The sequence below is a fragment of the Cervus elaphus genome, chromosome 11, assembly GCF_910594005.1.
Source record: "Cervus elaphus chromosome 11, mCerEla1.1, whole genome shotgun sequence".
Classification (NCBI taxonomy): domain Eukaryota; kingdom Metazoa; phylum Chordata; class Mammalia; order Artiodactyla; family Cervidae; genus Cervus; species Cervus elaphus.
In genome coordinates, this window is record NC_057825.1 from 34,131,155 (window position 1) to 34,156,123 (window position 24,969).

The 24,969-nt window shown below is 37.6% G+C and overlaps 1 protein-coding gene across 3 annotated transcripts in view; it reads left to right on the forward strand.

The window, feature by feature from the left end:
* BABAM2 (BRISC and BRCA1 A complex member 2) overlaps positions 1–24,969 on the forward strand; it is a 401,843-nt gene that overhangs the window by 43,601 nt on the left and 333,273 nt on the right. For all 3 annotated transcript variants that reach the window (XM_043917462.1, XM_043917464.1, XM_043917463.1), the window contains exon 3: positions 1,535–1,611. In XM_043917462.1, coding sequence (XP_043773397.1) covers positions 1,535–1,611 — 77 coding nt within the window. The remainder of the gene's footprint in view (positions 1–1,534; positions 1,612–24,969) is intronic.

A 24,969-nucleotide genomic window follows, 5' to 3' on the forward strand; every position in this document is an offset into this window, starting at 1 on the left:
TTCAGGCCTCCAAAGACACTTGATTGTATGCTTATTTGTTAAATTATTTAAAAACATGGTTGAATATAATGTAAGAGAAAAAAATTCTTGGTGTTGCTTGTAGAGTAATTTCTGTCATTAGATTATACTTCATATTTTATAATGTTAGTGTTTAAGTGTTTTCCATGAGTGTTTTCAAAGAACTACTATGTTGTAGGCTAGAAAAGATACTATAAGAGAGATATTTTAGTACCTTCAATAAAATGTGCCCCAAAGAATTTTTTATGTTGAAAGGTAAAGGAGACTGTGATCTTAAAACTTGTAAAAAAAAATTAAAGTAAGTTACTCTGTAATTATTAGTGCAGCTTTGTTGTTTAGTTTATAAGCTAATGTTTTTATTGGCCCCTAAGGATAAAGAGGAATACTCGACCTGGTGTGCGTACTCAGTCACTCAGTCTGGTTTATGCTAAATACATTAAAATTTGTCTACTTTTCTCTTTCACATTCACAGAGTTTTGGGAAAAAGTAATAGTAAATCTAATATGAGCTCTGAGTTAGTGTTTTTAGAGTCAGCACTTCTCAAATTTAGTTTCAAATGCCGGTTGCCTTTCACAGTGGCCATCTAGGGAAGTGGTACGTTTGTTCCAACAGTGCTTCCTTTCCTTAAACCACTTATGCAGGTTCTTTTTCAGAAATGTTTCATAGGCAGTTTTAGAGTTATGAAAAAATTTAGCCTTCTTACTGTACCAATGAAAAGCTTTGCTTATTTTTTTGACTAAACGAAGACATACAACTTCCTCAACTGACTTCATATTAATATTTTATTAATTTATGAAGCCAATATTGCTGTTACACAGTTGAAGTTATGACTCAGAAGATCATGAGAGATAGCTTACAAAGTAAATCTGTGTAAAGAACAAAGAACATTGTATAACTTTACGAAGTAATAGATTTAAAAAAAAACAACAAGCTGTTGAGACCTGGGTGACTAACTCACCCCCCCTCCCTTTTAAATTTGCATTTTATCTGAAACTGAGTGCAGAGCATTGTGCTCTGCTACAGATGTAAGTTATGGGGTGCCAAATCTAGAGGAAGCGCCTTGTTTTCAGGGAAAGAGAGAAAACCATCTGGTACCAGAAAAAGGCCAAAAGTGGGCTCTTTTTAGTACTAACTGAGTGAAAACTAAGAGTCTATATATAAAATATGACCATAAAACTGTGCTTCTTTTACAATTCTTGGCATCAAAGACTATAGACCTGTTTTGGATCATGTACCTGTTTTCAAAGTTGAGATACACTTCTTTGAGAGAAGTAGCTGAAGCAATGTTGGTATTTAATGTTAGAAGGCATATAGGTTTTATTGTGAGATAAATGAATTATTTCTTTGAGCACAGGTCTTATTTTGTCTTAGCCTCCATGACCATTAAGCACTTTTATTTTGGTCTATAAGTCAGTGTTTTAATCTTTGGTCTGTAAGGTTACTTTTAATTAACTTTATTAAATATAAATATGTGGGGTTTTGAGAAATGCTTTTCTTTTCTTTCTTTTTTAAAAAGCTGCACGTCATTGACTCCTGGACCCAACTGTGACCGATTTAAGTTGCATATACCATATGCTGGAGAGACATTAAAATGTAAGTAAATGATGACTGTTTTACTGAAAATGTAGATTACAGTGCTAGCTATTGGACTTTGTGCTTTAGTGTTTTTATTTCTGGCTTTTAAATGTTATCTCATAAGATATCAATCAGATATCTTATGGATTTACCACTTTTTGAAAATTTGTCTTTCAGTCCTAGTTCTAGTCAAAGTAAGACAGTTGGCAGACAGTAAGTTGTGGTCAAGTAGACATGCACGTGTTTTATCTTTTATAGCAAAGATCAGAAATATAAATGACTATAAGGCCAGACTGGTAACATGAATGAGGGACATAGGCTAGGGGTGACAAATTGGAGCACTCAACCCAGTTTTGAGTGGTTACCCTTACTGATTTATTGAGAAAAGGTGGAAATCTGTATTTTTATTTGAATTCTCTCAGTTTTAGACATTGGCCACTTCTTGAAAATTACAGTGTGAGCCAGCATTAGGTAGGCCAAACCAAATGTGTGTATGGGCTGCCTTGAGCTCTTGAAACTCTGGTTTGTGACCTTGGTGAATAATATGCAAGACCTCCTGTTGGATTTAGTCCACCATCTGCAGCACTTGCCTAGGTTGCGTCAGCACTTCTCTGCCGTAATCACCAGGACTAAAGCTGTAGCCTGTGATGATGGAGATGATGATCGCTTTGGTTGGTTAGTATCAGTACTCTCATCAGAAATTTTCCCTTGAACTGAACAGGGTATGAAAGTCTGACTTTTCTTACAAAGAGGAATAAAGAACAAAGATATTGAAGGTGGGACAGATGGGTAAGCAGTACCTTTCAGACCATGGATTGTGTGTTTTGCCATTTTAGGCCAGAAAAGGCCACATCTTAATATTTGTAGAATCACTCTATATTAATTTACCGATTGCAACATGAACTGAAAAATTTGTGACGTGCTGACCTGTTAACCTTTTATTGTTAGTTCATTCTCTAGAAACCATTAAAATAGAAAAGAATTTCACCTGACTGAGATAGTAGGACATATCGGATTGCTGCTTTTTTGGGGAAAAATATTATTAAGTAAATTTGAAAGAAATGGTCAAAGTAAATCATTCACATGGTGAAAAATGTAAGTAGTTCAGACATTTTCTAATATATGAAAGCAGTGGTCCTCTGTCCCATTTCTCTCCAATCCTAGACCTATGTCTCAAAGGAACCACTTAAAACCTTAAAAAAAAATGGTTTCAGTGTCCAGTTCTCCTGGGGATGACCTCCATATACCTAAGCAATACGCTCATGCCTCTCTTTCTTGGCTTACTAGTTTTAGATGTTGCTGCCTTTTGACTTCCTGCACTGATGCATGAGGTATCAGCCTGTTTTCATTGTACCGGTTCTCTCTCTTGTCATCTTCATCTTATAAAGTTGCATTGTTGTAATTATATCACCAGTATTGGTTCCTGTATTGGGAAACAAGGGAACAGTGAGAGACTTTATTTTCTTGGGCTCCAAAATCACTGCAGATGGTGACTGCAGCCATGAAATTAAAAGATGCTTGCTCCTTGGAAGAAAGGCTATGACCAACCTAGACAGCATATTAAAAAGCAGAGACATTGGTACTGGCACAAAGACAGAAATATAGACCAATGGAACAGAATAGAAAGCCCAGAGATAAATCCACGAACCTATGGACACCTTATCTTTGACAAAGGAGGCAAGGATATACAATGGAAAAAAGACAACCTCTTTAACAAGTGGTGCTGGGAAAACTGGTCAACCACTTGCAAAAGAATGAAACTAGAACACTTTCTAACACCATACACAAAAATAAACTCAAAATGGATTAAAGATCTAAATGTAAGACCAGAAACTATAAAACTCCTAGAGGAGAACATAGGCAAAACACTCTCCGACATAAATCACAGCAAGATCCTCTATGACCCACCTCCCAGAATATTGGAAATAAAAGCAAAACTAAACAAATGGGACCTAATGAAACTTAAAAGCTTTTGCACTACAAAAGAAACTATAAGTAAGGTGAAAAGACAGCCGTCAGATTGGGAGAAAATAATAGCAAATGAAGAAACAGACAAAGGATTAATCTCAAAAATATACAAGCAACTCCTGCAGCTCAATTCCAGAAAAATAAATGACCCAATCAAAAAATGGGCCAGAGAACTAAACAGACATTTCTCCAAAGAAGACATACAGATGGCTAACAAACACATGAAAAGGTGCTCAACATCACTCATTATCAGAGAAATGCAAATCAAAACCACAATGAGGTACCATTACACACCAGTCAGGATGGCTGCTATCCAAAAGTCTACAAGCAATAAATGCTGGAGAGGATGTGGAGAAAAGGGAACCCTCTTACACTGTTGGTGGGAATGCAAACTAGTACAGCCACTATGGAAAACTGTGGAGATTCCTTAAAAAACTGGAAATAGAACTGCCATATGACCCAGCAATCCCACTTCTGGGCATACACACTGAGGAAACCAGATCTGAAAGAGACACGTGCACCCCAATGTTCATCGCAGCACTGTTTATAATAGCCAGGACATGGAAGCAACCTAGATGCCCATCAGCAGATGAATGGATAAGGAAGCTGTGGTACATATACACCATGGAATTTTACTCAGCCGTCAAAAAGAATTCATTTGAACCAGTCCTAATGAGATGGATGAAACTGGAGCCCCTTATACAGAGTGAAGTAAGCCAGAAAGATAAAGAACATTACAGCATACTAACACATATATATGGAATTTAGAAAGATGGTAACGATAACCCTATATGCAAAACAGAAAAAGAGACACAGAAATACAGAACAGACTTTCGAACTCTGTGGGAGAAGGTGAGGGTGGGATGTTTCAAAAGAACAGCATGTATACTATCTATGGTGAAACAGATCACCAGCCCAGGTGGGATGCATGAGACAAGTGCTCCGGCCTGGTGCACTGGGAAGACCCAGAGGAATCGGGTGGAGAGGGAGATGGGAGGGGGGATCGGGATGGGGAATAAGTGTAAATCTATGGCTGATTCATATCAATGTATGACAAAACCCACTGAAATGTTGTGAAGTAATTAGCCTCCAACTAATAAAAAAAATTAAAAAAAAAAAAAAAAAAAGAATACTGGAGTGCATCCCCAATGTTCATCGCAGCACTGTTTATAATAGCCAGGACATGGAAGCAACCTAGATGCCCATCAACAGATGAATGGATAAGGAAGCTGTGGTACATATACACCATGGAATATTACTCAGCTGTTAAAAAGAATTCATTTGAACCAGTCCTAATGAGATGGATGAAACTGGAGCCCCTTATACAGAGTGAAGTAAGCCAGAAAGATAAAGAACATTACAGCATACTAACACACATATATGGAATTTAGAAAGATGGTAACGATAACCCTATATGCAAAACAGAAAAAGAGACACAGAAATACAGAACAGACTTTTGAACTCTGTGGGAGAATGTGAGGGTGGGATATTTCAAAAGAACAGCATGTATACTATCTATGGTGAAACAGATCACCAGCCCAGGTGGGATGCATGAGACAAGTGCTCGGGCCTGGTGCACTGGGAAGACCCAGAGGAATCGGGTGGAGAGGGAGGTGGGAGGGGGGATCGGGATGGGGAATACGTGTAAATCTATGGCTGATTCTTATCAATGTATGACAAAACCCACTGAAATGTTGTGAAGTAATTAGCCTCCAACTAATAAAAAAATTAAAAAAAAAAAAAAAAAAAGCAGAGACATTACTTTGCAAATGCAGGTCTGTCTAGTCAAAGCTGTGGTTTTTCTTGTAGTCATGTATGGATGTGAGAGTTGGACTATAAAGAAAGCTTTCACCGAAGAATGGATGCGTTTGAACTGTGGTGTTGGCGAACACTCTTGAGAGTCCCTTGGACTGCAAGGAGATCCAACCAGTCCATCCTAGAGGAAATCAGTCCTGAATATTCATTGGAAGGACTGATACTGACCCTGAAACTGCAATACTTTGGCCACCTCATGCGAAGAACTGACTCATTGGAAAAGACCCTGATGCTGGGAAAGACTGAAAGCAGAAGAGGGTGACAGAGGATGAGATGGTTGGGTGGCATCACTGACTCAATGGACATGAGTTTGAGTAAACTCCGGGAGTTGGTGATGGACAGGGAAGCCTGGCATGCTGCAATCCATTGGGTCTCAAAGAGTCAGACACGACTGAGAGACTGAATTGAACTGATTGGTTACCCTGTAGCTTCAGTTTTTTTTTTTGAAAGATTATTTGATGTGGACCACTTTTAAAGTCTTTTTAAAGTCTACAGTTTTGCTTCTCTTTTTTTTATGTTTTGATTTTTTGGTCCCAAGGCATGTGGGATCTTAGTTCCCCGACCATGGGTGGAACCCCCACTCCTTGCATTGGAAGGCAAAGTCCTAACCATTGGACTGCCAGGGAAGTTCCTTTTTTTTTTTTCCCCAAAGACTCATTTAAAGCATTGTATTGTATAGTTGAATGAACAGCTCCTAAAAATTCTTAGTAAGTGCCTGGCGCACAGTTACCGCTGTTGTTTCTTAAGCAAAATTTCTGTGCAATAATGATGCTCACTTAGTGTGCTTTTCTTTAGTTTCACATTAGCCTAAAGAATCCTGTGGACAGAGGAGCCTGGTGGGCTATGGTCCATAGGGTCGTGCAGAGGCTGATACGGCTGAAGCAACTTAGCATGCTTGCATGCATTGGAGAAGGAACTGGCGACCCACTCCAGTATTCTTGCCTGGAGAATCCCAGGGACAGAGGAGCCTGGTGGGCTGCCGTCTATGGGGTCGCACAGAGCTGGACTTAGCAGCAGCAGCAGCAGCCAGAGACGGTGTCTTTTGGCTCCTCACTTTGTAAGATGATGATATTAACCCCTGTCCTCCTTCACCTCCCAATTTTTGTCTTCTATTATTTTCCTTTTGCATTGTCAAAGTTGATAACTTATTGTCTGTTCTAAATCTGTAATTGCCGTCTGTGCTTTGTCTGTAAATTGCTTGACTGATTACCTTACAGGCCTGCTCCTGCAGTTATCACTGTAGGATTCACCTTTATTCTCTTGGGTTTGACCTTGCTTTAAAAAATTACCTGAAAAACTCTCAAATTGATACCCTTTGAGGTGCCTCAATGCTTCAATATGGAGGCCAAACTAAAACCTCTTTAGATTTCCAGATGGAAATTGTTTTTTAATATCTGTTGACATTAAAATATGATAGTCATCAAAATAAATGAAACCAACTGCATAAATTTTGAAACAAGTTACTGCTCTCTGATAGTATGAACTAGAAAAATTTATATAAATAAAATCAAAACAGATGAACAAACCCTTCAAATACCTAGTTAAAATTCAAGTAAAGATCCATTGAACTTATTGGACTGGTGTTTTGTGACTCTGCCCACCTAATATCAGTGATTGTATAGCAAGGTTATTTTGCTTTCCTTAATTTGCGCAACTTTTAGGCCATGGCAATTAAAGTTTCTCTCTTTGTCACTGTACTTATTTAAATTATTTCAAAATTAAATCTCTTTACAGTATTTTATACAGTTTATCCCTTGGTATCGACAGGATTGGTTCCAGAAGCCCCTGAAGATACCAAAATCCATGGATACTCAAGTCCCTTAGATAAAATGACATGGTACATTCGGTCCTCCATACTCGTGGGTTGCACATGAATATGGAGGGCTGACAGTAAACGTTTCTAAGCGGAGTTTGTTGAATCATGATGCATCAGTGGTAGTGGTAATGTAAACAGCTTCTTTATCTAACAGTTCTCATTGAAAACTTGTGGTATGTGATTTAAACTATACTTTTAACTAAGGCTGAATCAAAGTATTTGGAGTTTACTTATTACATAACTTTAAACTCAGCAAAGTTAGAGATGGAGACCTTTTTGTCTATTTTATTAAATTATATCTTCAGTCTCTAGCACTGTAAAGATACTCAGTTAGATATTTATTGAAGGAATGTGATGAATGCATGAATGAATTTTTGAATCTTAGTGTTCAGATTTTTGTTGGTTGAAGTATGGTGTAGTAAAGAATGTGACATTCTGTTACTTGTATCAGCCTTTTGCCAACAGAAATTCAATCTTTAGAAGTTATTTATTACACAAGGAATTTGTAATTGGAACATTGCTCTTAACAATTCAGAAAACAGGAAGGACATACAGTATTTTTCAGATTTGGAATCTGTTTCCATTTTCTTTATATATTTTACTGTGCCTTCTTAAAGCAGATTAATGAAAATAATATGTGACTAAATTTTATATTTTGGAATGTTTTATGTACTAGGAAATAGTTCTTCTATAAATGTTTCATCTGGAATAAAGGAAGCTGAATAAAGGAAGCTTTGCAGTTAATAATAGTGAAAATGAAAGACTAAGGAGAGGGCATATTTCTACCTGTAAATTTATGAATTGATTCCTAAGAATTATCCACATGTATAATGAAGTAACAGACATTAAAAAAAAAAACACAGAAGATTATCGTGCACTAGGAATGATGTTTCCTCAGCTCTTTTTAATGTGAAGAGAAAACTGTTGGGCATTGAAAGAGGTGCCAATTTGTGTAAGATTCTCATAGAAAATATCAAAGGATATCTGAATTGAAGAGAAGTCCCTTGAACTGCATGATTGTAAAAGAAATAACTAGTCCTTACTTAAAGAGGATTGGAAAAGTGACTCTTCAGTGATCAAATTGATTTAAATAAAACAAATATTAAGGTCTAGGATAGTGCCACTGAAATGACTCAAAAGTTACAGCAAAATTCACAGAGGAAGATGAGAGTCATGTATTCATATTTGTAATAACTGTCATGTTCTATAACACTTAACTCTTGAAGAAATTATTGTGTTTGTGCTTTGGTGTATCCTATTTAAATGGGGCGATAGTGAGGCTATTTTGATCATTTTATTTCCAGTCTGTATCTCATATTTTATTTCCAGTCTGTACCTGGCATTTAGAGGGGCTAAATACATGTTTGTGAAATGAATGAACCATACTCATTCTTTGGATATAACACTGATGAGGTTTGATGGAGTGGCAGAATCCTGCAATACTCTCAATTTTATAGGTTTTTTGAACAGCACTATTTTATAACTATAAAGAGAGATAATGGAAATATTTTAAGTTTTATAAAGCAAATCTGTGACTAGTAAATCTAAAGATTTCCTAACATTGGTTTCAAATATGAAATTATCTTTTGGTTTAAAATTGCTATTTTTTCATACTGACAGTTTGTTTTAATCAGGGACTGTTTGGTTATAAAAACCCATTGGAACAAACATAAACTAAGGAGTTTGTTTGTTTGTCTTTATAAGGAATTAAGTAAATTCCATGGTGCCCAAGGGCAGGAAGTATAACCAGGCCTTGTAGGGACTGGAAGGATGGTGGGCACGATAGTAACCAGTCAGTATCTGTGTTCTTGAGTGTCTTTGTCCTTTAGCATATTTTCTTGTCATCATATTCACTTTATTCTTTTTTAAAAAAATTTATTTATTTTTAATTGGAGGATAATTGCTTTCTAATGTGTTGGTTTCTGCCATACATCAACATGAATCATCCATAGGTATACATATGTCCCCACTTTACTCTTTTTCCACCAAATTTCTGTTTCTCCTCACAGGGAGTAGAAATGACTTCCTGTGCCCCCCTAGGACATGGTGACTAAGCTCATGGCCAGCAGAGACAGCCTATGGTCTAAATTCCTGGGAGAGAGGGTCTAATTGGCATCTTGGGTTGGGTATTCACTTGTGATTCAGTCGTATGGTCAAGAGTTCTGGTTAATGTCTTGGCTTGGGTACTAGAGGCCAATTTAACACAAAGTGAGCATGGGCTGGGCAGGTACCCAGGAACCTATCTATCACACTGTTTCAGGAGTTCTTTCTAAAGAGCTTCCAAGTGAAACTAGAGACATTCTCCCTTTGTCTTTAGCAACAGAAGCAATGCCATTGTTTATCATCCGAGAGGAATGATGAATATTTCAAAGCCATTTGTGACAGAGTCAAGAAGTCATGCCAAAAAATTTATCTCCAAAGGTTTTGAAGTTGAAAGACTTTCCCAGAGGAAAAGCTTTTTTCCACAGGAAGAAGTGAAAAAAAAAAAAAAAGATAATGATTTGAATAATATATTATCTCTTCCGTGTCTTCAGAGGAACAGTATAAAATTACTGTTCATTTCCAAAGCTTTGATACTACATCACTAAATTTAAATTTATTTTTGAAAATTATTACAACAAAAAGAAATCAATCTCAGAGCTCCTATTTCAGTAGAATGTACCATTTAATTTAACAATGGTCAGACACATACAAAACTTTTTATAGGCAAATTGCAAATAGTGTTCCAGAATTTCTGCTTTACTGAATCTTGAAATTCAGCTTCATTTTTGATTCTGTCTCAAGTAGTTTGGCTGCTTTATGTGTGTGTGTGTATGTGCTTCTTTCATCTCAGGTCTATTATACATTACTTTGTCTTAGCCAGTCAGCATAGTAAACTCAGAAGACTCTTTTCCTCCTCTTTGTCCTCTAAGACTTCACTTTATGTAGTACTGTGTAGAGACACTCAAGGTCTTCATACTGATGACCATCTAACAGAAACTAAACCCCAAACTGGTTGCATCAGAAGGTCCCAGTGGTGTTGTGAAGAAGTTTGTTGTATCAGCTGAAGGAGATACTAAGGTTCTGTTGATATATCTAAAAGAATCTTGCACTTTCCTTAGATTTGTTCTCATACCTTGTATTTTGAACTTTGGTACATCCAAAGGTTGGCTGCTGTGGCTACAACTGTTGGCAGTTTTGTTGGGATGAGAGTGTTATTTTGTGAAAAATTTCTTGTATTGTTTACAATAAATAATCTGTTTGGGAAATGTTAACCACGTAATCTTTCCCCTCTTCCCTTCAATATTTTAGCAGCCGAATCCCACAGCCCAACATTCAAGGCTGTCACAATCTGCCCTTCCAGCCCCTCCATGGGCTCCCTTGTTGGACCTCAGCTGATGACAGTCCAAGTCAAAAGCCTGTACAAATGATTTGCTTGTTATCCTTCTCAGATATCCTGCCTGTCCTCTTTCTGCTTTTGTTCACACTGTTTAGTCTTCAGTGCTTATACTTAATTGTTCTGTTGTGTCCAACTCTGCGACCCCATGGACTGTAGCCTGCCAAGCTCCTCTGTCCATGGGATTCTCCAGGCAAGAACACTGGAGTGTCTTGCCATGCCCTCCTCTAGGGGATCTTTCCAACTCACGGTTCAAACCCAGGTCTCCCACATTGCAGGTGGATTCTTTACCGTCTAAGCCACCAGGGAAGCCCTTTAGTCTTCAGTAGGGCTTCCCTGATAGCTCAGTTGGTAAAGAATCTGCCTGCAATGCAGGAAACCCTGGTTCAGTTCCTGGGTTGGGAAGATCCCCTGGAGAAGGGATAGGCTACCCACTTCAGATAGGCTTCCCTTGTGGCTCAGCTGGTAAAGACTCCACCTGCAGTGTGGGAGACCTGGGTTCGATCCCTGGGTTGGGAAGATCCCCTGGAGAAGGGAAAGGCTACCCACTCCAGTATTCTGGACTGGAGAATTCCACGGACTGTATAGTCCATGGGGTCCCAAAAAGTCGGACATGACTGGGCAACTTTTACTTTCACTTTCAGGATGGACCAAAGAAATAGTAAAATGGCCTGACAGTTCTGTGACATATTTGGTTCTTCACTCGCGCTCACCAGCCTGCCTCTCCAGTGGTTGCCCTCTCTACGAGGCTCCTCGGCCAGCACTGTTCTTGTCTTCAGGATCACCTGCAAGGAGAGGAGGAGTGAACCAGTTTTACTAGGACTTGTAACAGTTGCGCTAAGTAAAAAGTTGGATGTGCAGTCCAGGGATTTAGTTTGGCATCATGCTGAGAAGCATTATAATTTTCCTTGGTAGCATAGTTCATTTTACTTTATTTTTATCTTTTTAAAAGATTCATTTACTTAAGGATTATTATTATCTAGCATTCAAGGTATTTTTAGCGGCTAATTAGGGAGGCAGGTCACCTTTGATTTAGTGACTGTTCTAAAAAATGCTCATTGAAAGGCAAGTAAAAAGTGCTAATTTTGTGGATTAGACATTAACGCTCCCTTAAACTTTGAGGATTCCTTTGTCTTGGTATTTCAGAATGTTTTTTCCTTGGAATTCATGGAATGTTAGAAGAATTTTTAAGAATAGCAACTGTTAAAATTTTGTAAAGTGAACTTAGTTATAGCTAACTGTATATGTTTAAATCTGGTTTTGATGCTAATTATTATTTATTAAAAATGATACAATTGTTGAAAGTGACTTATTGAGCATATATTTTATAGAGTATTAGACTTATTTTTATACATCTTCTCATTTAATCACACAGTAACTTTGGGATAGAAATTTATATCCCGCATTTTTGTATTAACTTTATAGAGGTATAATTTATATAAAACAAAATACCCATTTTAATGTACAATTCCATACATTTTGGCAGTTATAAATAGCTATTTAACTACACTACAAAGTGTAGAAGATTTTCATCCTCCAAAGATAATAGAACATTTTCTTTCCTCCCTAAGTCAGTCCCTTTCACCATCATCCCCCAACCCATGATCTTTATCTTCTCTCTGAAATTGTAAAACAATTCTTCCTAATTTAGAATTTCATATAAATGGAATCATATACTATGTAGTTTTTGGTGTATGGCTTCTTTTATTCAGCCTAATGTTTTTGAGATTCATCCATATTATTCCTTATATCAGTACTTTGTTCCTTTTATTGCCAAATGATAGAACATTGTATGGATATACCACAGTTTTTTTTTTTTTTTTAATCATTCATCAGTTAAAGGTTATTTGAGTTATTTCTAGTTTTTGGCTAATTTTCATAAAGGTGCTATTAAATTTTTGTTCACATCTTTTTGTGGAGATATGTTTTTTCATTTTTTTGGGTAAATATCTAGGAGTGGTATTGCTGTATTGTGAACTCTGTTAATGGTTAAACTGTTTTCTAAAGTGATTATACTATTTTGCATTCTACTTATGAGCAATTTGCAAGAATATTTCATAGTCACAACAACATTTGATATTATTGGTCTTTTAAATCATATCCATTCTAGTGGATGTGTAGTAGTGTCTCATTGTGGTTTTGATTTGCATTCTCATGTGCATATTGGCTATTCATATGTCTTTTCTTAACTGTTTAAATGTTTTGCTCAATGTTTTGATTGGATTGTTGGTCTTTTTGTTGAGTTATATGTTCTTTATATAGTCTGGAAAGAAGTTGTTTGTCAGCTTGTCAATATTTTCTAATAGTATGTGGCTTCTCTTTTCATTGTTTTTAATGGTATCTTTTTAAGAGCAAAAGTTTTTAACTTTGATGAAGTCCAATTGAGCAGTTTTTATCTTTTATTGTTTATGCTTTTGACTTCTTGTTTAAGCAGTCTTTGTCTACCTGAGGTTCTTAAAGATTTTCTCCTAGAAGTTTGATACCTTTATCTTTAACATTTTGATCCATTTTGGGTTAACTTTGACCACATCTGTGTTAACCAAGTGTGGGCCCATTTTTGGAGTTTACGTTGTATCCCACTTATTATGTCTGTTCTTATGTGACTATAACACTGCCTTGATTGTAACAGCCTTGTAGTAAATCTTTAAATCAGGTACAGGAAGTCCTACTACTTCTACTATTTCTGTTTCCATAGAAATTTCAGAAGCAGTTTGTCAGGTGTCTATAGAAATCCTGCTGAGACTGCATTGAATCTGGAGGTTGATTTCTGGACCTTAATAACATTGAGTCTTCCAATGGATGAAAATGATAGCCTCTTCATTTATTTAGGTCTTCTTTAATTTCTTTAAGTATTTTATAGTTTTTGTGAACAGGTCTTATACAAATTTTGTTAAATAAATCTCTGAATATTTCATATTTTGATGTTAATTTGTAGTACAAATATTTAACTTTCTTTTTCTCTTTATTGCTCATCTATTGAAAATACAATCCCCCCATGTTTCTTTTTCTTATTTTAGTGCATTGACTATAATTTTGTACATGTTGTTGGATTCAAGTGATGAGAGCATATATTCTTGCCATGTCCAGATTTTAGGGGAAAGTGTAAAGTCTTTCCCCCTTAAGTATAATGTTGGCTATATATTTTTCATAGATACCCTTTATCAGTTTGAGAAGTTCCTTTCTATTCCTAATTAATTGAGAGGTTTTTGTTTTAAAACAAAAAATGGATGTTGTATTTTGGCAAATACTTTCTTCTTGAGATGATCATGTGATTTAAAAAAATTTTACTAACATGGTGATTAACTTTTGAATATTCAGCTTATCTTGCATCTCTGATATAAACTCCAATTGGTCATGATGTATTAGCCTTTTAATATGTTGTTAATTCAACTTGCTAAAACTGTTTAGAATTTTGCATTTATGTTCATGGATGATACTGGTTTGTAGTTTCTTTTATACTTTTTACTGGTTTTAGCATCATAGCAAAACTGATTTCAGAATAGAATGAATTGTGAAAGAATCATGAAGGAAAATTGTGAACCATTTTCCTCAGTATTTGGGAATGGTTTCTGAAGAATTCATATTATTTCTTCCTTAAATGTTTGATGGGATCCTCCAGTGAAACTGCTTTCAAGTACAGATTAAATTTCCTTAATAGATAAAGGCTTAGGTCATCTACTACTTTTCAAGTGTCAGTAGTTTGTATCTTTAAAGAAATTTGTCTGTTTCAAACAAGTTGATGAATTTATTGACATAATTTTTAAAATAATATTCTTTTTAAAAAAATATGTAAAGTCTGCAGTGATGTCACATCTGTTTGTCCTGATGTTGGTGACTTGTTTCTTCTTTTTTTTTTAACCAGTCTGGCTGACTTTTTAATTTTCTCTTTTCAAAGAAACAGCTTTTGACTTCATTCATCTTCTCTGTTATATTTCTGTTTTCTATTTTATTGATTTCTATTCTGATCTTTAATATTTCTTTCTTCTCTTTGAGTTTTCTTGCTCTTCTTTTTTTAGTTTGTTAAGTAGAAGCTGAGGTTACTGATTTGAGGTCTCTCTTTTCTACTATCAGTATTTAATGCTATAAATTACTACCTAAGTACTGCTTTAGCCTTGTCTCAGAAATCTGGATATGTTATGTTTTCATTTTAGTTCATCATATTTTCTTATTTCCTTTTTGATTTCTTTTTTGACCCATGGGTTATTTAGAAACATATCATTTAGTTTCCAGAATTTTCTCGATTTTTCAGATATCTTTCTTTTAGTGATTTTTGAATTTAGTTCCACTATGGTCAGAGAACATACTTTGTATGATTTACATCCTTTTAAAATTGTTGTGACTTGTTTTATGGGTTATGATTTGGATTGTCTAGGTAAATGTGTAGTGTTCTTGTGAGGATACAAAGTTGGTGTCAATTCAATACATGCTTACCTTAATTATCTTTGGGCAATTTCCCCCCACTCCCCTTTTTGGCAAGCTTATGGCTCTGGCAGTAGTGTCTTAATATCAGAAAAGAGGGACTTGAAGTTTTTCAGAGTAGATAAAGCAGAGACTTTAAAATTCTGGTCTGACCTAAGAATTAAAGGAAGCCAGCTAGAACCTTACATGGAACAACAGTGGCAGATTTTATTTTCTTGGGCTCCAAAATCACTGTGGACATTGGCTGCAACCATGAAATTAAAATACGCTTGCCCCTTGGAAGAAAAGCTATGACAAATCTGGACAGTGTATTAAAAAAGAAGAGGCATCACTTTGCTGACAAAGGTCTGTATAGTCAAAGCTATGATTTTTCCAGTAGTCATGTATGAATGTGAGAGTTGGACCGTAAAAGAAGCCTGAGCCCTGAAGAATTAATGCTTTGGAATTGTGGTGCAGGAGAAGACTCTTGAGAGCCTCTTGGACAGCACAGAGGTAAAACCAGTCAATCCTAAAGGAAATCAACCCTGACTATTCATTGGAAGGACTGATGCTAAAACTGAAGCTCCAGTACTTTGGCCACCTGATGTGAAGAGCCAACTCATTTGAAAAGACCCTGATGCTGGGAATAATTGAGGGCAGAAGGAGAAAGACGCAACAGAAGATGAGATGGTTGTATGGCATCACTGACTCAGTGGACATGAGTTTGAGCAAAGTCCAGGAGATAGTGAAGGACAGGGAAGCCTGGCATGCTGCAGTCCATGGGATTGCAGGGTCAGACATGACTGAGCAACTGAACAAGAAGTCACATTCTTAATGGAAATGTATGGAGGGCCCGCATGTGCTTCTGTTTGTTTTGAACTAGTCCTTTTTCTTCATAATTTTGATCCTTAAGTACATTCAACTGCTCTCACCTCTAGGATATTTCTGCAGAAGATAGTATAAGACCTTTTGGGACATTTGATGGGCATTCCAGATGGCATAGGTACTCCAGATCACTGTAGGTTACATGGCAGGATTTGTGTGTTAGTCACTCAGTCATGTCCGACTCTTTGTGACCCCATGGACTCTCTTAGGTGGTATTTTCTGCTTGCTGACCTCCATTGATTTTCATTGGGTCATTAGTCTATTTTAGAGGAAATAATTGAGATTTCATATTTCTGTTAGGTAGAAAGTTAGACATGAGCAACAAGGGTTGGCTTAGCTGGAAAGGATGCAAGCTGATTTCTAAACCCCACCCCAGACACACCCAGGAGAGCTCACAGATATGCTACAAAAATAGCCACAGAGACTTGCAACTCCTGCATTTGCTCCCTAGGCATGCAGTGGATACAAACTAACCACAGGGGTTTCTCCAACTTGGTCACATGTGCCCTTGATATACAGCTATATCCTCAAGTAACCTTAGGCAGCCTGGAGCCCATTAAAGGTTCATAAATATTCTATACATACATACATCTGGTTATAATAGACTGAATTACCGGAAAGCCATATGCAGTAGAACCTATTGTTATTAACTTGCAACTGTCAATCAAAACTCTCAGTCCAGGCCCACCTGGATGAATATGTAAAAGCCCTAATTTGCATGTGTCCAGACACAGCCCTTCCCTGATTGGCATTGAGCATATGGCTATTTGTATTCCCTTTCCTGATTGGCAGTAGGTACAGGCTCTGTTTTGCACAGGGCCAGAACCAAGAGTTGAAGTATAAAAAGGGAAGCCAAGAGGGATCTTGGCTTCTCCTTTGGGGTTTGCCTGCTCCCATGTCAGGAGTGTATTATCTACTGTCAGTTTAATAAAAGTTCTGTCTACTTGAGCTGTAACTGAATTGTAACTAGTCTGTTGTTTCAAATCCTTGCTACTGCTGCAAGAGCCTAGAAATCCTGCCTAGTTGAACTGTAATTAGACCTTCTGCCATACCAAATCTTTGTTACAACAAGACAAGAACCAAGGCAGAGAAATAAACCAACCTGACATTTCCATTCTCCCAAAGGATATGAACCATGTCTAAATTTCCTAGTATGTGACATCATTTATATTAACTTGTATGTGTTGGTTCTTAATAATCAGTCTCTATATACTTCTTTGTGTGGTAGATATGACTCTTCTGTTTCTACTGAATTAAAAAGTGAGACTTCTGTCTGATATAAGCAGCCTAACTCTTCATAGAACAGCCCTTTTAATACTTTTCCCAGGTTGCTGTCAAACTTCAAATTTATTGAAAGCCTTCTTCACATTTCCAGAATCAAGCAAAATCTTTTGATTCTTCTACAGGTTCTATATCAGTATATAAAAAAGAAAACCAGCAGTGACTTTATCCTTCCCATTTCCCTTTTGATGCCATTCATGTTAATATCATTAGTAACCACCCCACCAGAAACAAATAAATAAAATTCTTGTTTTTCTTCTGCTTTTGGCTACAGGCGAGGTTGTAAAAAGAAGAGAACAAAATGTTTTAGTATGTTCATGTCTTTAGTGATGGGGAATTAGAACCATTAAAAAAAAATAAACAAGTTAACCAAAAATATGGCAAAATAGGAAGGTAGATGCAGGAGGATTTAGGAAGTTCCAGAGCGTTTTACAGATATGGGATTTCAGGTGAAGACCACATACATCTAACTTTTTGGGGAGATGAAGGAACACAGGAAGAGAGTTAGCTTGAGGAGAAAGAGAAAGGAATTTTAAAAAAGTTTTCATGCAGTCTGAATAAAATTTATAGTTTCTCCCTCCCTGGGCCTTAGAAATTAGACTCTTTTCCCTGTTACTGTCACTCTGTATGAGAAACCCTGTTTGATAGTGGTGCTGTAAACCTGAATTGATGTGGCTGCATTCAGTGTATAGAAAAGTTCTAACTCCATCTCTAGTTAGTTCTTCCTTTGTACTTACGCCTAAACCCCTTCATCTGGAGAAGTGCCAATTTACCACTAAATTTAAATAAATAAGAACATTTCTCATCAATAGGGGTGGCAAATTTAGCCCCTCTTTAGAGCACTGAGCAATTTATGACCATATGTTAAATACCATAAAACAGCTTTAAAGACTTGGTCCCTGGCCATTGCCAGATTGTACCGTAGGAGTAGGCAGCATTGCGAGGGACTGGGAATGTTTCCTCCGGCCCTTGGAGGCCTCAGTAACTCACTGATGTCACAGCCAGAGAGGCCTGTTTTCAAACATTCCCTTTATAAAGGTGAAATACTAAAAGATTCCATTTTGGCATTTGGGTGCAAAGAAGGCAAGGCTTCTTTTTTAATTTTTAAGGGTCGAAATTAGTATGGAAAGTGTTGTGTGGGAGAATGAGTAACTTGGCAGCAGTGAGTCCAGAAGGCAAGTCTAGGAATAGGTAATAGATATCCTACTCATTCTTTTTCTTGGAGCATGAACTGGACTTTTATAAGGCGTAAGCAAACCAAATATCACGTTTCTCAATCGTTTTCTTTTTGCCAACTTTTATGGAATTAATATTAACGTTAAAAACAATTTTGAAAATTTCGTCCTATAGGGCTGCCAGTTACAAGGATTTATTTTCTTCCAGGAGTATGACTCATTATTTGGTGAACTCCAAATATTAGTTTTTATTCTTACCATCATCACAGCCTGTGAATCATTTATGGCATTCTGTGGGCTCATGGCTGAGAAAACGAAGGTGTGTGCCAGCAAGCATGTGATTTTTTGGTCAAGTAAGTGCCATAGGATCTTTGATGGACTTCTGACACGTGAGGAAACCTCTGGTTCAGGCAGGGGGCACTTACTGTTACTAAATAGGAATGGGCCTCAAGATGCTTTGTCCAAGATCTTTCTGACTATTCTATCTGATGGAACTCTTCCTACAAAGGAAGATGATGAAACTGGGTGTCAAAGGTCTGGGAATACTAGCCTTCTTAAATGTGTCAGTGCCAGCCCAAGGGCTGACTTCCTGTCAGTTCCTGTGTGGTTTGCACTACATCCTCTTTGCCCCAGATCAGTGTTTTAGGTCATCTGTCATAACTGCTATTCTGTGAATTCTTGGCAATCTGATCTCAGTCTGCAGAAGGCAGCTGGCACCCTTCTCTAGGAAGTGCAACAAGAGAGCTCCCATCTCCCTCTTCCTCAGGCCAGGAAGTACACTATTGTTATCCATCGGTGCTTTCTTCCTTTGAAAGAACAAAAATCTTTCAAACTTTGGCAATTCCTAAAAGTGCTGGGTAGCAGTTTGAAATGACCCTTTCCATTTTGTTGGTCTAGGGCAAAAACGAGTGATCTTTGACATCACTAGTAAATCTTGTCTGGTTTGTCCCTGATGCACGTATATGCATTAGTGGAAGTTTCCCCCGCGTTGTGATTGAAGTCATGCTTAAGTCTTCAGAGTCACATCAGAGTGCTTTGTTTTATTTTGGGCTTTGATATTCAAGGCTCTTTTGACTTAGGCCCTTTGACTTAGACTATGTTGTTGCCCAGTTATTTATTCTCTGTGTGTCTTAACAGTGGGAATTTTAAATTCCTGTTACCAGCATTCATTAAAGACTATTCACCTTGGATATGACTTCAGTATTTGCATTGGATTTTCACTCTTTGAAATAAGTGATAATTTAAAGCACATTTCTTCACTATTGAATGTAAAGACAAATGTCATCGTAGTTGTCCTGATTTGTCATGCCATAGTTTGGCATTTGTCATGCCAAACATGACATAGTTCATGTCATACCATGAACTATATTGTGGATCTTAGAATAGTTTTCTTCCTTTCTCATGACTCAGAGGTCACATTTGGGCAACTTGATTTTATTCAGATAGAATAGGAGTTACCTTTAGCCCAGTTCATCTAAAAAACTTGTTTATAAGGGAATACAAACCCATGGGTGAGTTATTTTAAGTTGCATCCTTCAGTCTGTCTTGGCACACATCATTTCTACTTCTGACTCTTCTTCCTTTCATCTTATGAAAGCCCCATCTTCTGTAAAGTTTCAACATCACTAGTGTAGCTCTTGGTTTCTTTTGTGTCCTTCTTCTTAAGATGGGTGAGGGGAAAGGGAAGATAAATTGTGCTTCTTTACAGAAAAAAGGTGAACTTTCTGAAGGTGGATTTTATGTTATATTTATGGACATTGGGCAGTATCATCATATAAAGAGCCCGAATCCTACTAATGCACTAAGAACAGCATGAAGGAAGAAACTCGGATTTCAAGACATGAGGGAATTTGTTAGTCAGATTATTTATATCCAATCAAATCTGTGGTTCCTGAAATAATACACTGTAAAACTCTAGGGGTGGTATCCCTGAGATCTCTAAGGTCTGTATACCCCACACAGTAGCTGATAAAGAAGTACATGTTTATTAAATGAGACCAGAGCACTAAAAGAATTATTCATGTGGAAAGTCTCAATTGGAAGGATATTAAATTTCAGAGGGACTTTGAGTAGGGTGCGGGTTATCTAAAGATATTTGAGAAAGAGCATCATGGTTTCTGCATTGAAGACAGGGAAAGAGAGCTCTGAAAGTTTATATAAATCTACCAGGTTGACATGCATATTTAGAAAGAAACAGGAAAAAGACTCACAAAGGCAGTTTTGCCAACACTTGGCTACAACAGGACTAAATGACTTAACTTTGTAAGAACAACTCTTAATCAATGAACTCTTATTTTAAAATGATAAGTATAGTATATTGGGAAGGAAAGAATAAATTGAATTTGTCCTGAGGGTAGCATCCCTTTTGATTCTATCTTCAGGATGGATTGGAGAAGCAGATCATGAAATGATTAGTGAGACATTAAATACGTTGCTTGACAGTATGCCTAAAGCCTGTCATGATGAAGGATGAATGCTCCTTATTGTTGAAACCAGACAATTTGGTCATCCTAATGTAGAGCAAATTGCAAAATGGTTTCTTTTGCGGTTAATTTTTTATTGTTCTTATTTTCCTGTTTCTCCTTTTTCTATTTTTCTGAGTATAATTTCACTACTCTTTGGTAAGACAAGTTCCAGGCAGTCGTCCTCAGATATCAGACCGTTTACCTGCTTTCTCAGGGTTGGCCATCTCCTGTAGAAAGGAGAGGTAAGGATCCATGAATCTCAAAGCACTTCTGCCCATCCACTCATCCAGTCATTATTGAGCATCTCCTCAATCCAAATTCTGAAGCCCAATACTTGAGGGCCTCCGCTGTTTGGCACCATCATAACGTTGTTCACATTTCTCTTTGCCCACTTTTAAACTCTGAATAAGACTGCTTGAACAATCTGTCCCTAACCTTCATTTTCATCTCTTATCTGCCCTCTCCCTTCTGAACATCTCTTTCTTACCAGTGTAGTCTACTTGCTATCCCCTGGGCACATAATTTGCTTTCTGCCCCCAAGTTTCGCTCATTCTCTTACCTTTGTCAAATTTCCCTGTTTATTGAAGCCTACTGTGGACAGCCCTCTGCAGACATTTTAAGAGAGATTTGATTAGACTGAGCATGATTTTAAACTGAAGCAAAGCAGGCAGTGGAGCGGGAGGCTGTGGCCGGTTGTCTGTAGATGGCCATGGCAGTGTCCCCTGCTCTGCCTGCTCTTCTGTACTCAGTGAGACCTTGCCGCCTCTCCTTCGAGAGTTGGAGTGTAATTTTCCTCCCCTTGAATCTGTATGGGCTTGTGACTGTTTTGATCAACAGGGTATGATGCAGATAATGGTGTTTGACCTCTGAGACTGGGTCATCAAAGATAATTGAGTTTTTATCTTGTTAGCAGGGACATTTGTGCTTGGCGCTTTCAGCCACTGCATGAGAAGTCTGACTGCTTTGAAGTTGCCGTGCTGTCTGGTAGCCAGGCCACCTGGAGTGTTCATATGTAGGCACTGCAGTTGGCTGTTCTTGCCTTGGGATTATCCCAGCCCAGATATTGGACCCTTCAAACTAATCTGTCCACTAGCTGAGTACCACTTAGTGATATCAGTCAATGCTGTGAAGAGTAAAAGAATCACTCACCTGCATTCTACCCAGATTTCTTTCTTGCTTTCTCTCTCTCTATTTTTTTTTTCTCATTGTTGCTGTTTTGGCTGTGCTTTGTGGCTTGTGGGATCTTAGTTCCCCAACCAGAGATTGAACCCGCGCCCTTGGCAGGGAGAGTGTGGAGTCCTAATCAGTGGACTCCCAGGGCGTTTCCTCTTCCCAGGTTTCTAACCCACAGAGTCTGTGAGCACAATAAGAAGGTTGTTGTTTGAAGCCTCTGAGTTTTGGGGCAGTTCGTTAGGTAGCTTTAGTAATTAGAATACAGACACTGATGAACAAGAGTGGATTAAGAGCCTGTAGGAGGGCGGCAGAGATGGGACCCAGGGCAGAGACCAGAGGTGAGGTCTGCAGAGGGAAGAGGAGAAGACAAAAGGATTAGGAGAGAAATGGGAAATTACTTCTCATTTTATATTGGAGTATAGTTGATTAACAATGCTGTGATAGTTTCAGGTGGACTGAATCAGTGATTCAGTTCTATTCTTTTTTGAATTCTTTTCTCATTTCAATTGTTACCTAACACTGAGCAGAGTTCCCTGTGCTGTACATCGGTCCTTGTGGACCCATTTGTTTTAAACATATCGGTGTGTACATGTCAATCCCAAACTCCCTAACTCTCTCTCTCCCCTTCCCCCCAACCATAAATTCATTTTCTAAATCTGTGAGTCTGTTTCTGTTTTGTAAATAGGTTCATTTGTATCATTTCTGTTTATATTCCTTATATAAACAATATCACAAGATATAAGTGACTAGAGTCAGTATGACAGTCTTTGGGTCTACCCATGTTGCTGCAAATGGCATTGTTTCCTTCTTTTTAATGGCTGAATAATATTCCACAGTATATATATATATACCACATCTTCTTTATCCATTCCTCTGTGAATGGACATTTAGGTTAATTCCATGTCTTGGCTGTTTTAAACAGCACTGCAGTGAACATTGGAGTGCATGTACCCTTTTGGATGTTTTTCTCCAGATGTGTGCCCAGGAGTGGGATTGCAGGATCGTATGGTGTGTCTCTTTTTCATTTTCTGAGGAACCTGTATACTGTTTTCCATAGTGGCTCCACCGGTTTACATTCCCACCAACAGTGCAGGAGGATTCCCTTCTCTCCACACCCTTTCCAGCGATTACTGTTTGTGGAGTTTTTGATGATAGCTGTTTTGACTGGTGTGAGGTGATATCTTATTATAGTTTTGATTTGAAATTTCTCAGATAATTAGTGATGTTGAAAATTTTTTCCTGTGCCTCTTCGCTATCTGTGTGTCTTCTTTGGAGAAATGTCTGTTTAGGTCTTCTGCCCATTATTTGATTGGGTTGTTTGTTTTGATGGTATTAAGCCGCATAGAAATGGGTGAATTTTGAGGGAAAAAGGTGGGGAATTCACATCGATGATCTATTATTATTAATTATATATGTATATATATTAAATATATCTTTGAATTATTTATTTTCATGTTTGGGTGAGTTTGGAGTTGAGATCATCTTTCAAGAAGCAGAAGGTCTGGAGAGGGCCTGGCTGCTTGATGGAGAGTATTGAAGACAGTACAGATAACCTGCTGTCAGGTCTTGCCTTTGACAGATACTCTGGTGAAGAAAGACAGAAGCTTGGTATTTAGTCATTATGGTGTGCTTTCCTCAAGTGCATACTGTCGGCGTGAAGTACTTGGAACCCTCAAAAGTACAGGAGACCCTCCCCAGAGGGGTGCCTTGGACCTCCGTGACTGTGTGGGAGTTCTGAACCTCAGCATGGCTCTTCTGGATTTCCAATAACACACAGCTGCCTGTGGTTTTGGGGAATGAAAAGGATCCTACCTTTGCCTGGGAACATTGTTTTTAAGTAGCAGCTTTCTTCAGAGAAAAGGGGAACACACCTCCAGTTTTAGGTAAGGACCTTCAGAGGGCTTTTGTCCACATTGAAGACTCAGCACATGTTATGAATTGAGTGTTGGCATTGCTTTCATAAAAGAATTGTTTTCTGTATCCATCCAGCAGTCTGGCCACCAGCCACATGCAAGTCAGTTTATTTCTGTGAAGTATTACATGCTCCCTGTCTAAGTGGACTCTTCAGAGTCTGGGAATCTGAAAGTTTTAGGTAGCTTTCCATTTAGTAAAATATTTAATTCGTAGTTGGAATTTTTTTAATACTGTTGTAAGGAGAGAGATGCTATAGCCTCCTTGAAATACTATTACTGGATAAAAGAGTGCTACTTTTGTGACAAAGTAACCATGATGTATCAATCCTTTGCTTCATGTATTATTGTCAGGATAGAATTTGCCCCTGTGTTATAAAGGACTCTACTATGTTTCACTTGGTCTCTGTTAGGTGCTTTTAGATTTCACTATTTCTTCTCCCCTCCTCCCGCCCCCCCGCCCCCCTTACTATGTTGAAGTGACCTTGGCACTTCTGAGATGTTGTGACTTGTTTTTGTGTACCTCTCCAACCCTTCCCTGAAAATGGCAGGGCATGTAAATAACTTGATTTTACAGATCCTGCTTGATCTGTTTCTTTCTGATTTGCGAAATTTTCCTGTCTGGTGCTTGACTGTCTCCGTCCTTTGTTATTATCAGTTTGAATTTAAATTATCAAACAGAAAACTTGTTATGATACCATCGCTTTTAAAAAACTGTTATTTTCTGTTGCTTTATTTTTCAGTTTTCTTTTTTTTCAGGGGGTATTTTGTTTGAATGTTGGCTAGAGCTTTAACTGTTCTTTGATAGTGGTTTTATTTTTATGAATTTTATCATTCCTTGCTTTCTGTAAAGCATTTTCTTTTATCTACTTTTGAAGAATTTTATTTAATCTGTTCATCTTTATTGTTCAGCATTCTAAATTTTCATTCATTTGGATAGATTCCCCCCCCCCCCCGCCCCCCGCCACTTTAGCGTCCATGGATTACACAACTTGCTTTTGTTCATTGTTAGACTTGTTTGACTCTTGTCGTGTGTGAACTCAAAAGGATCCTTCACTATTTATTTATTTATTTATTTTTAGCATCTTTTTGGTCCAGCTGCTGGGCATTTCAG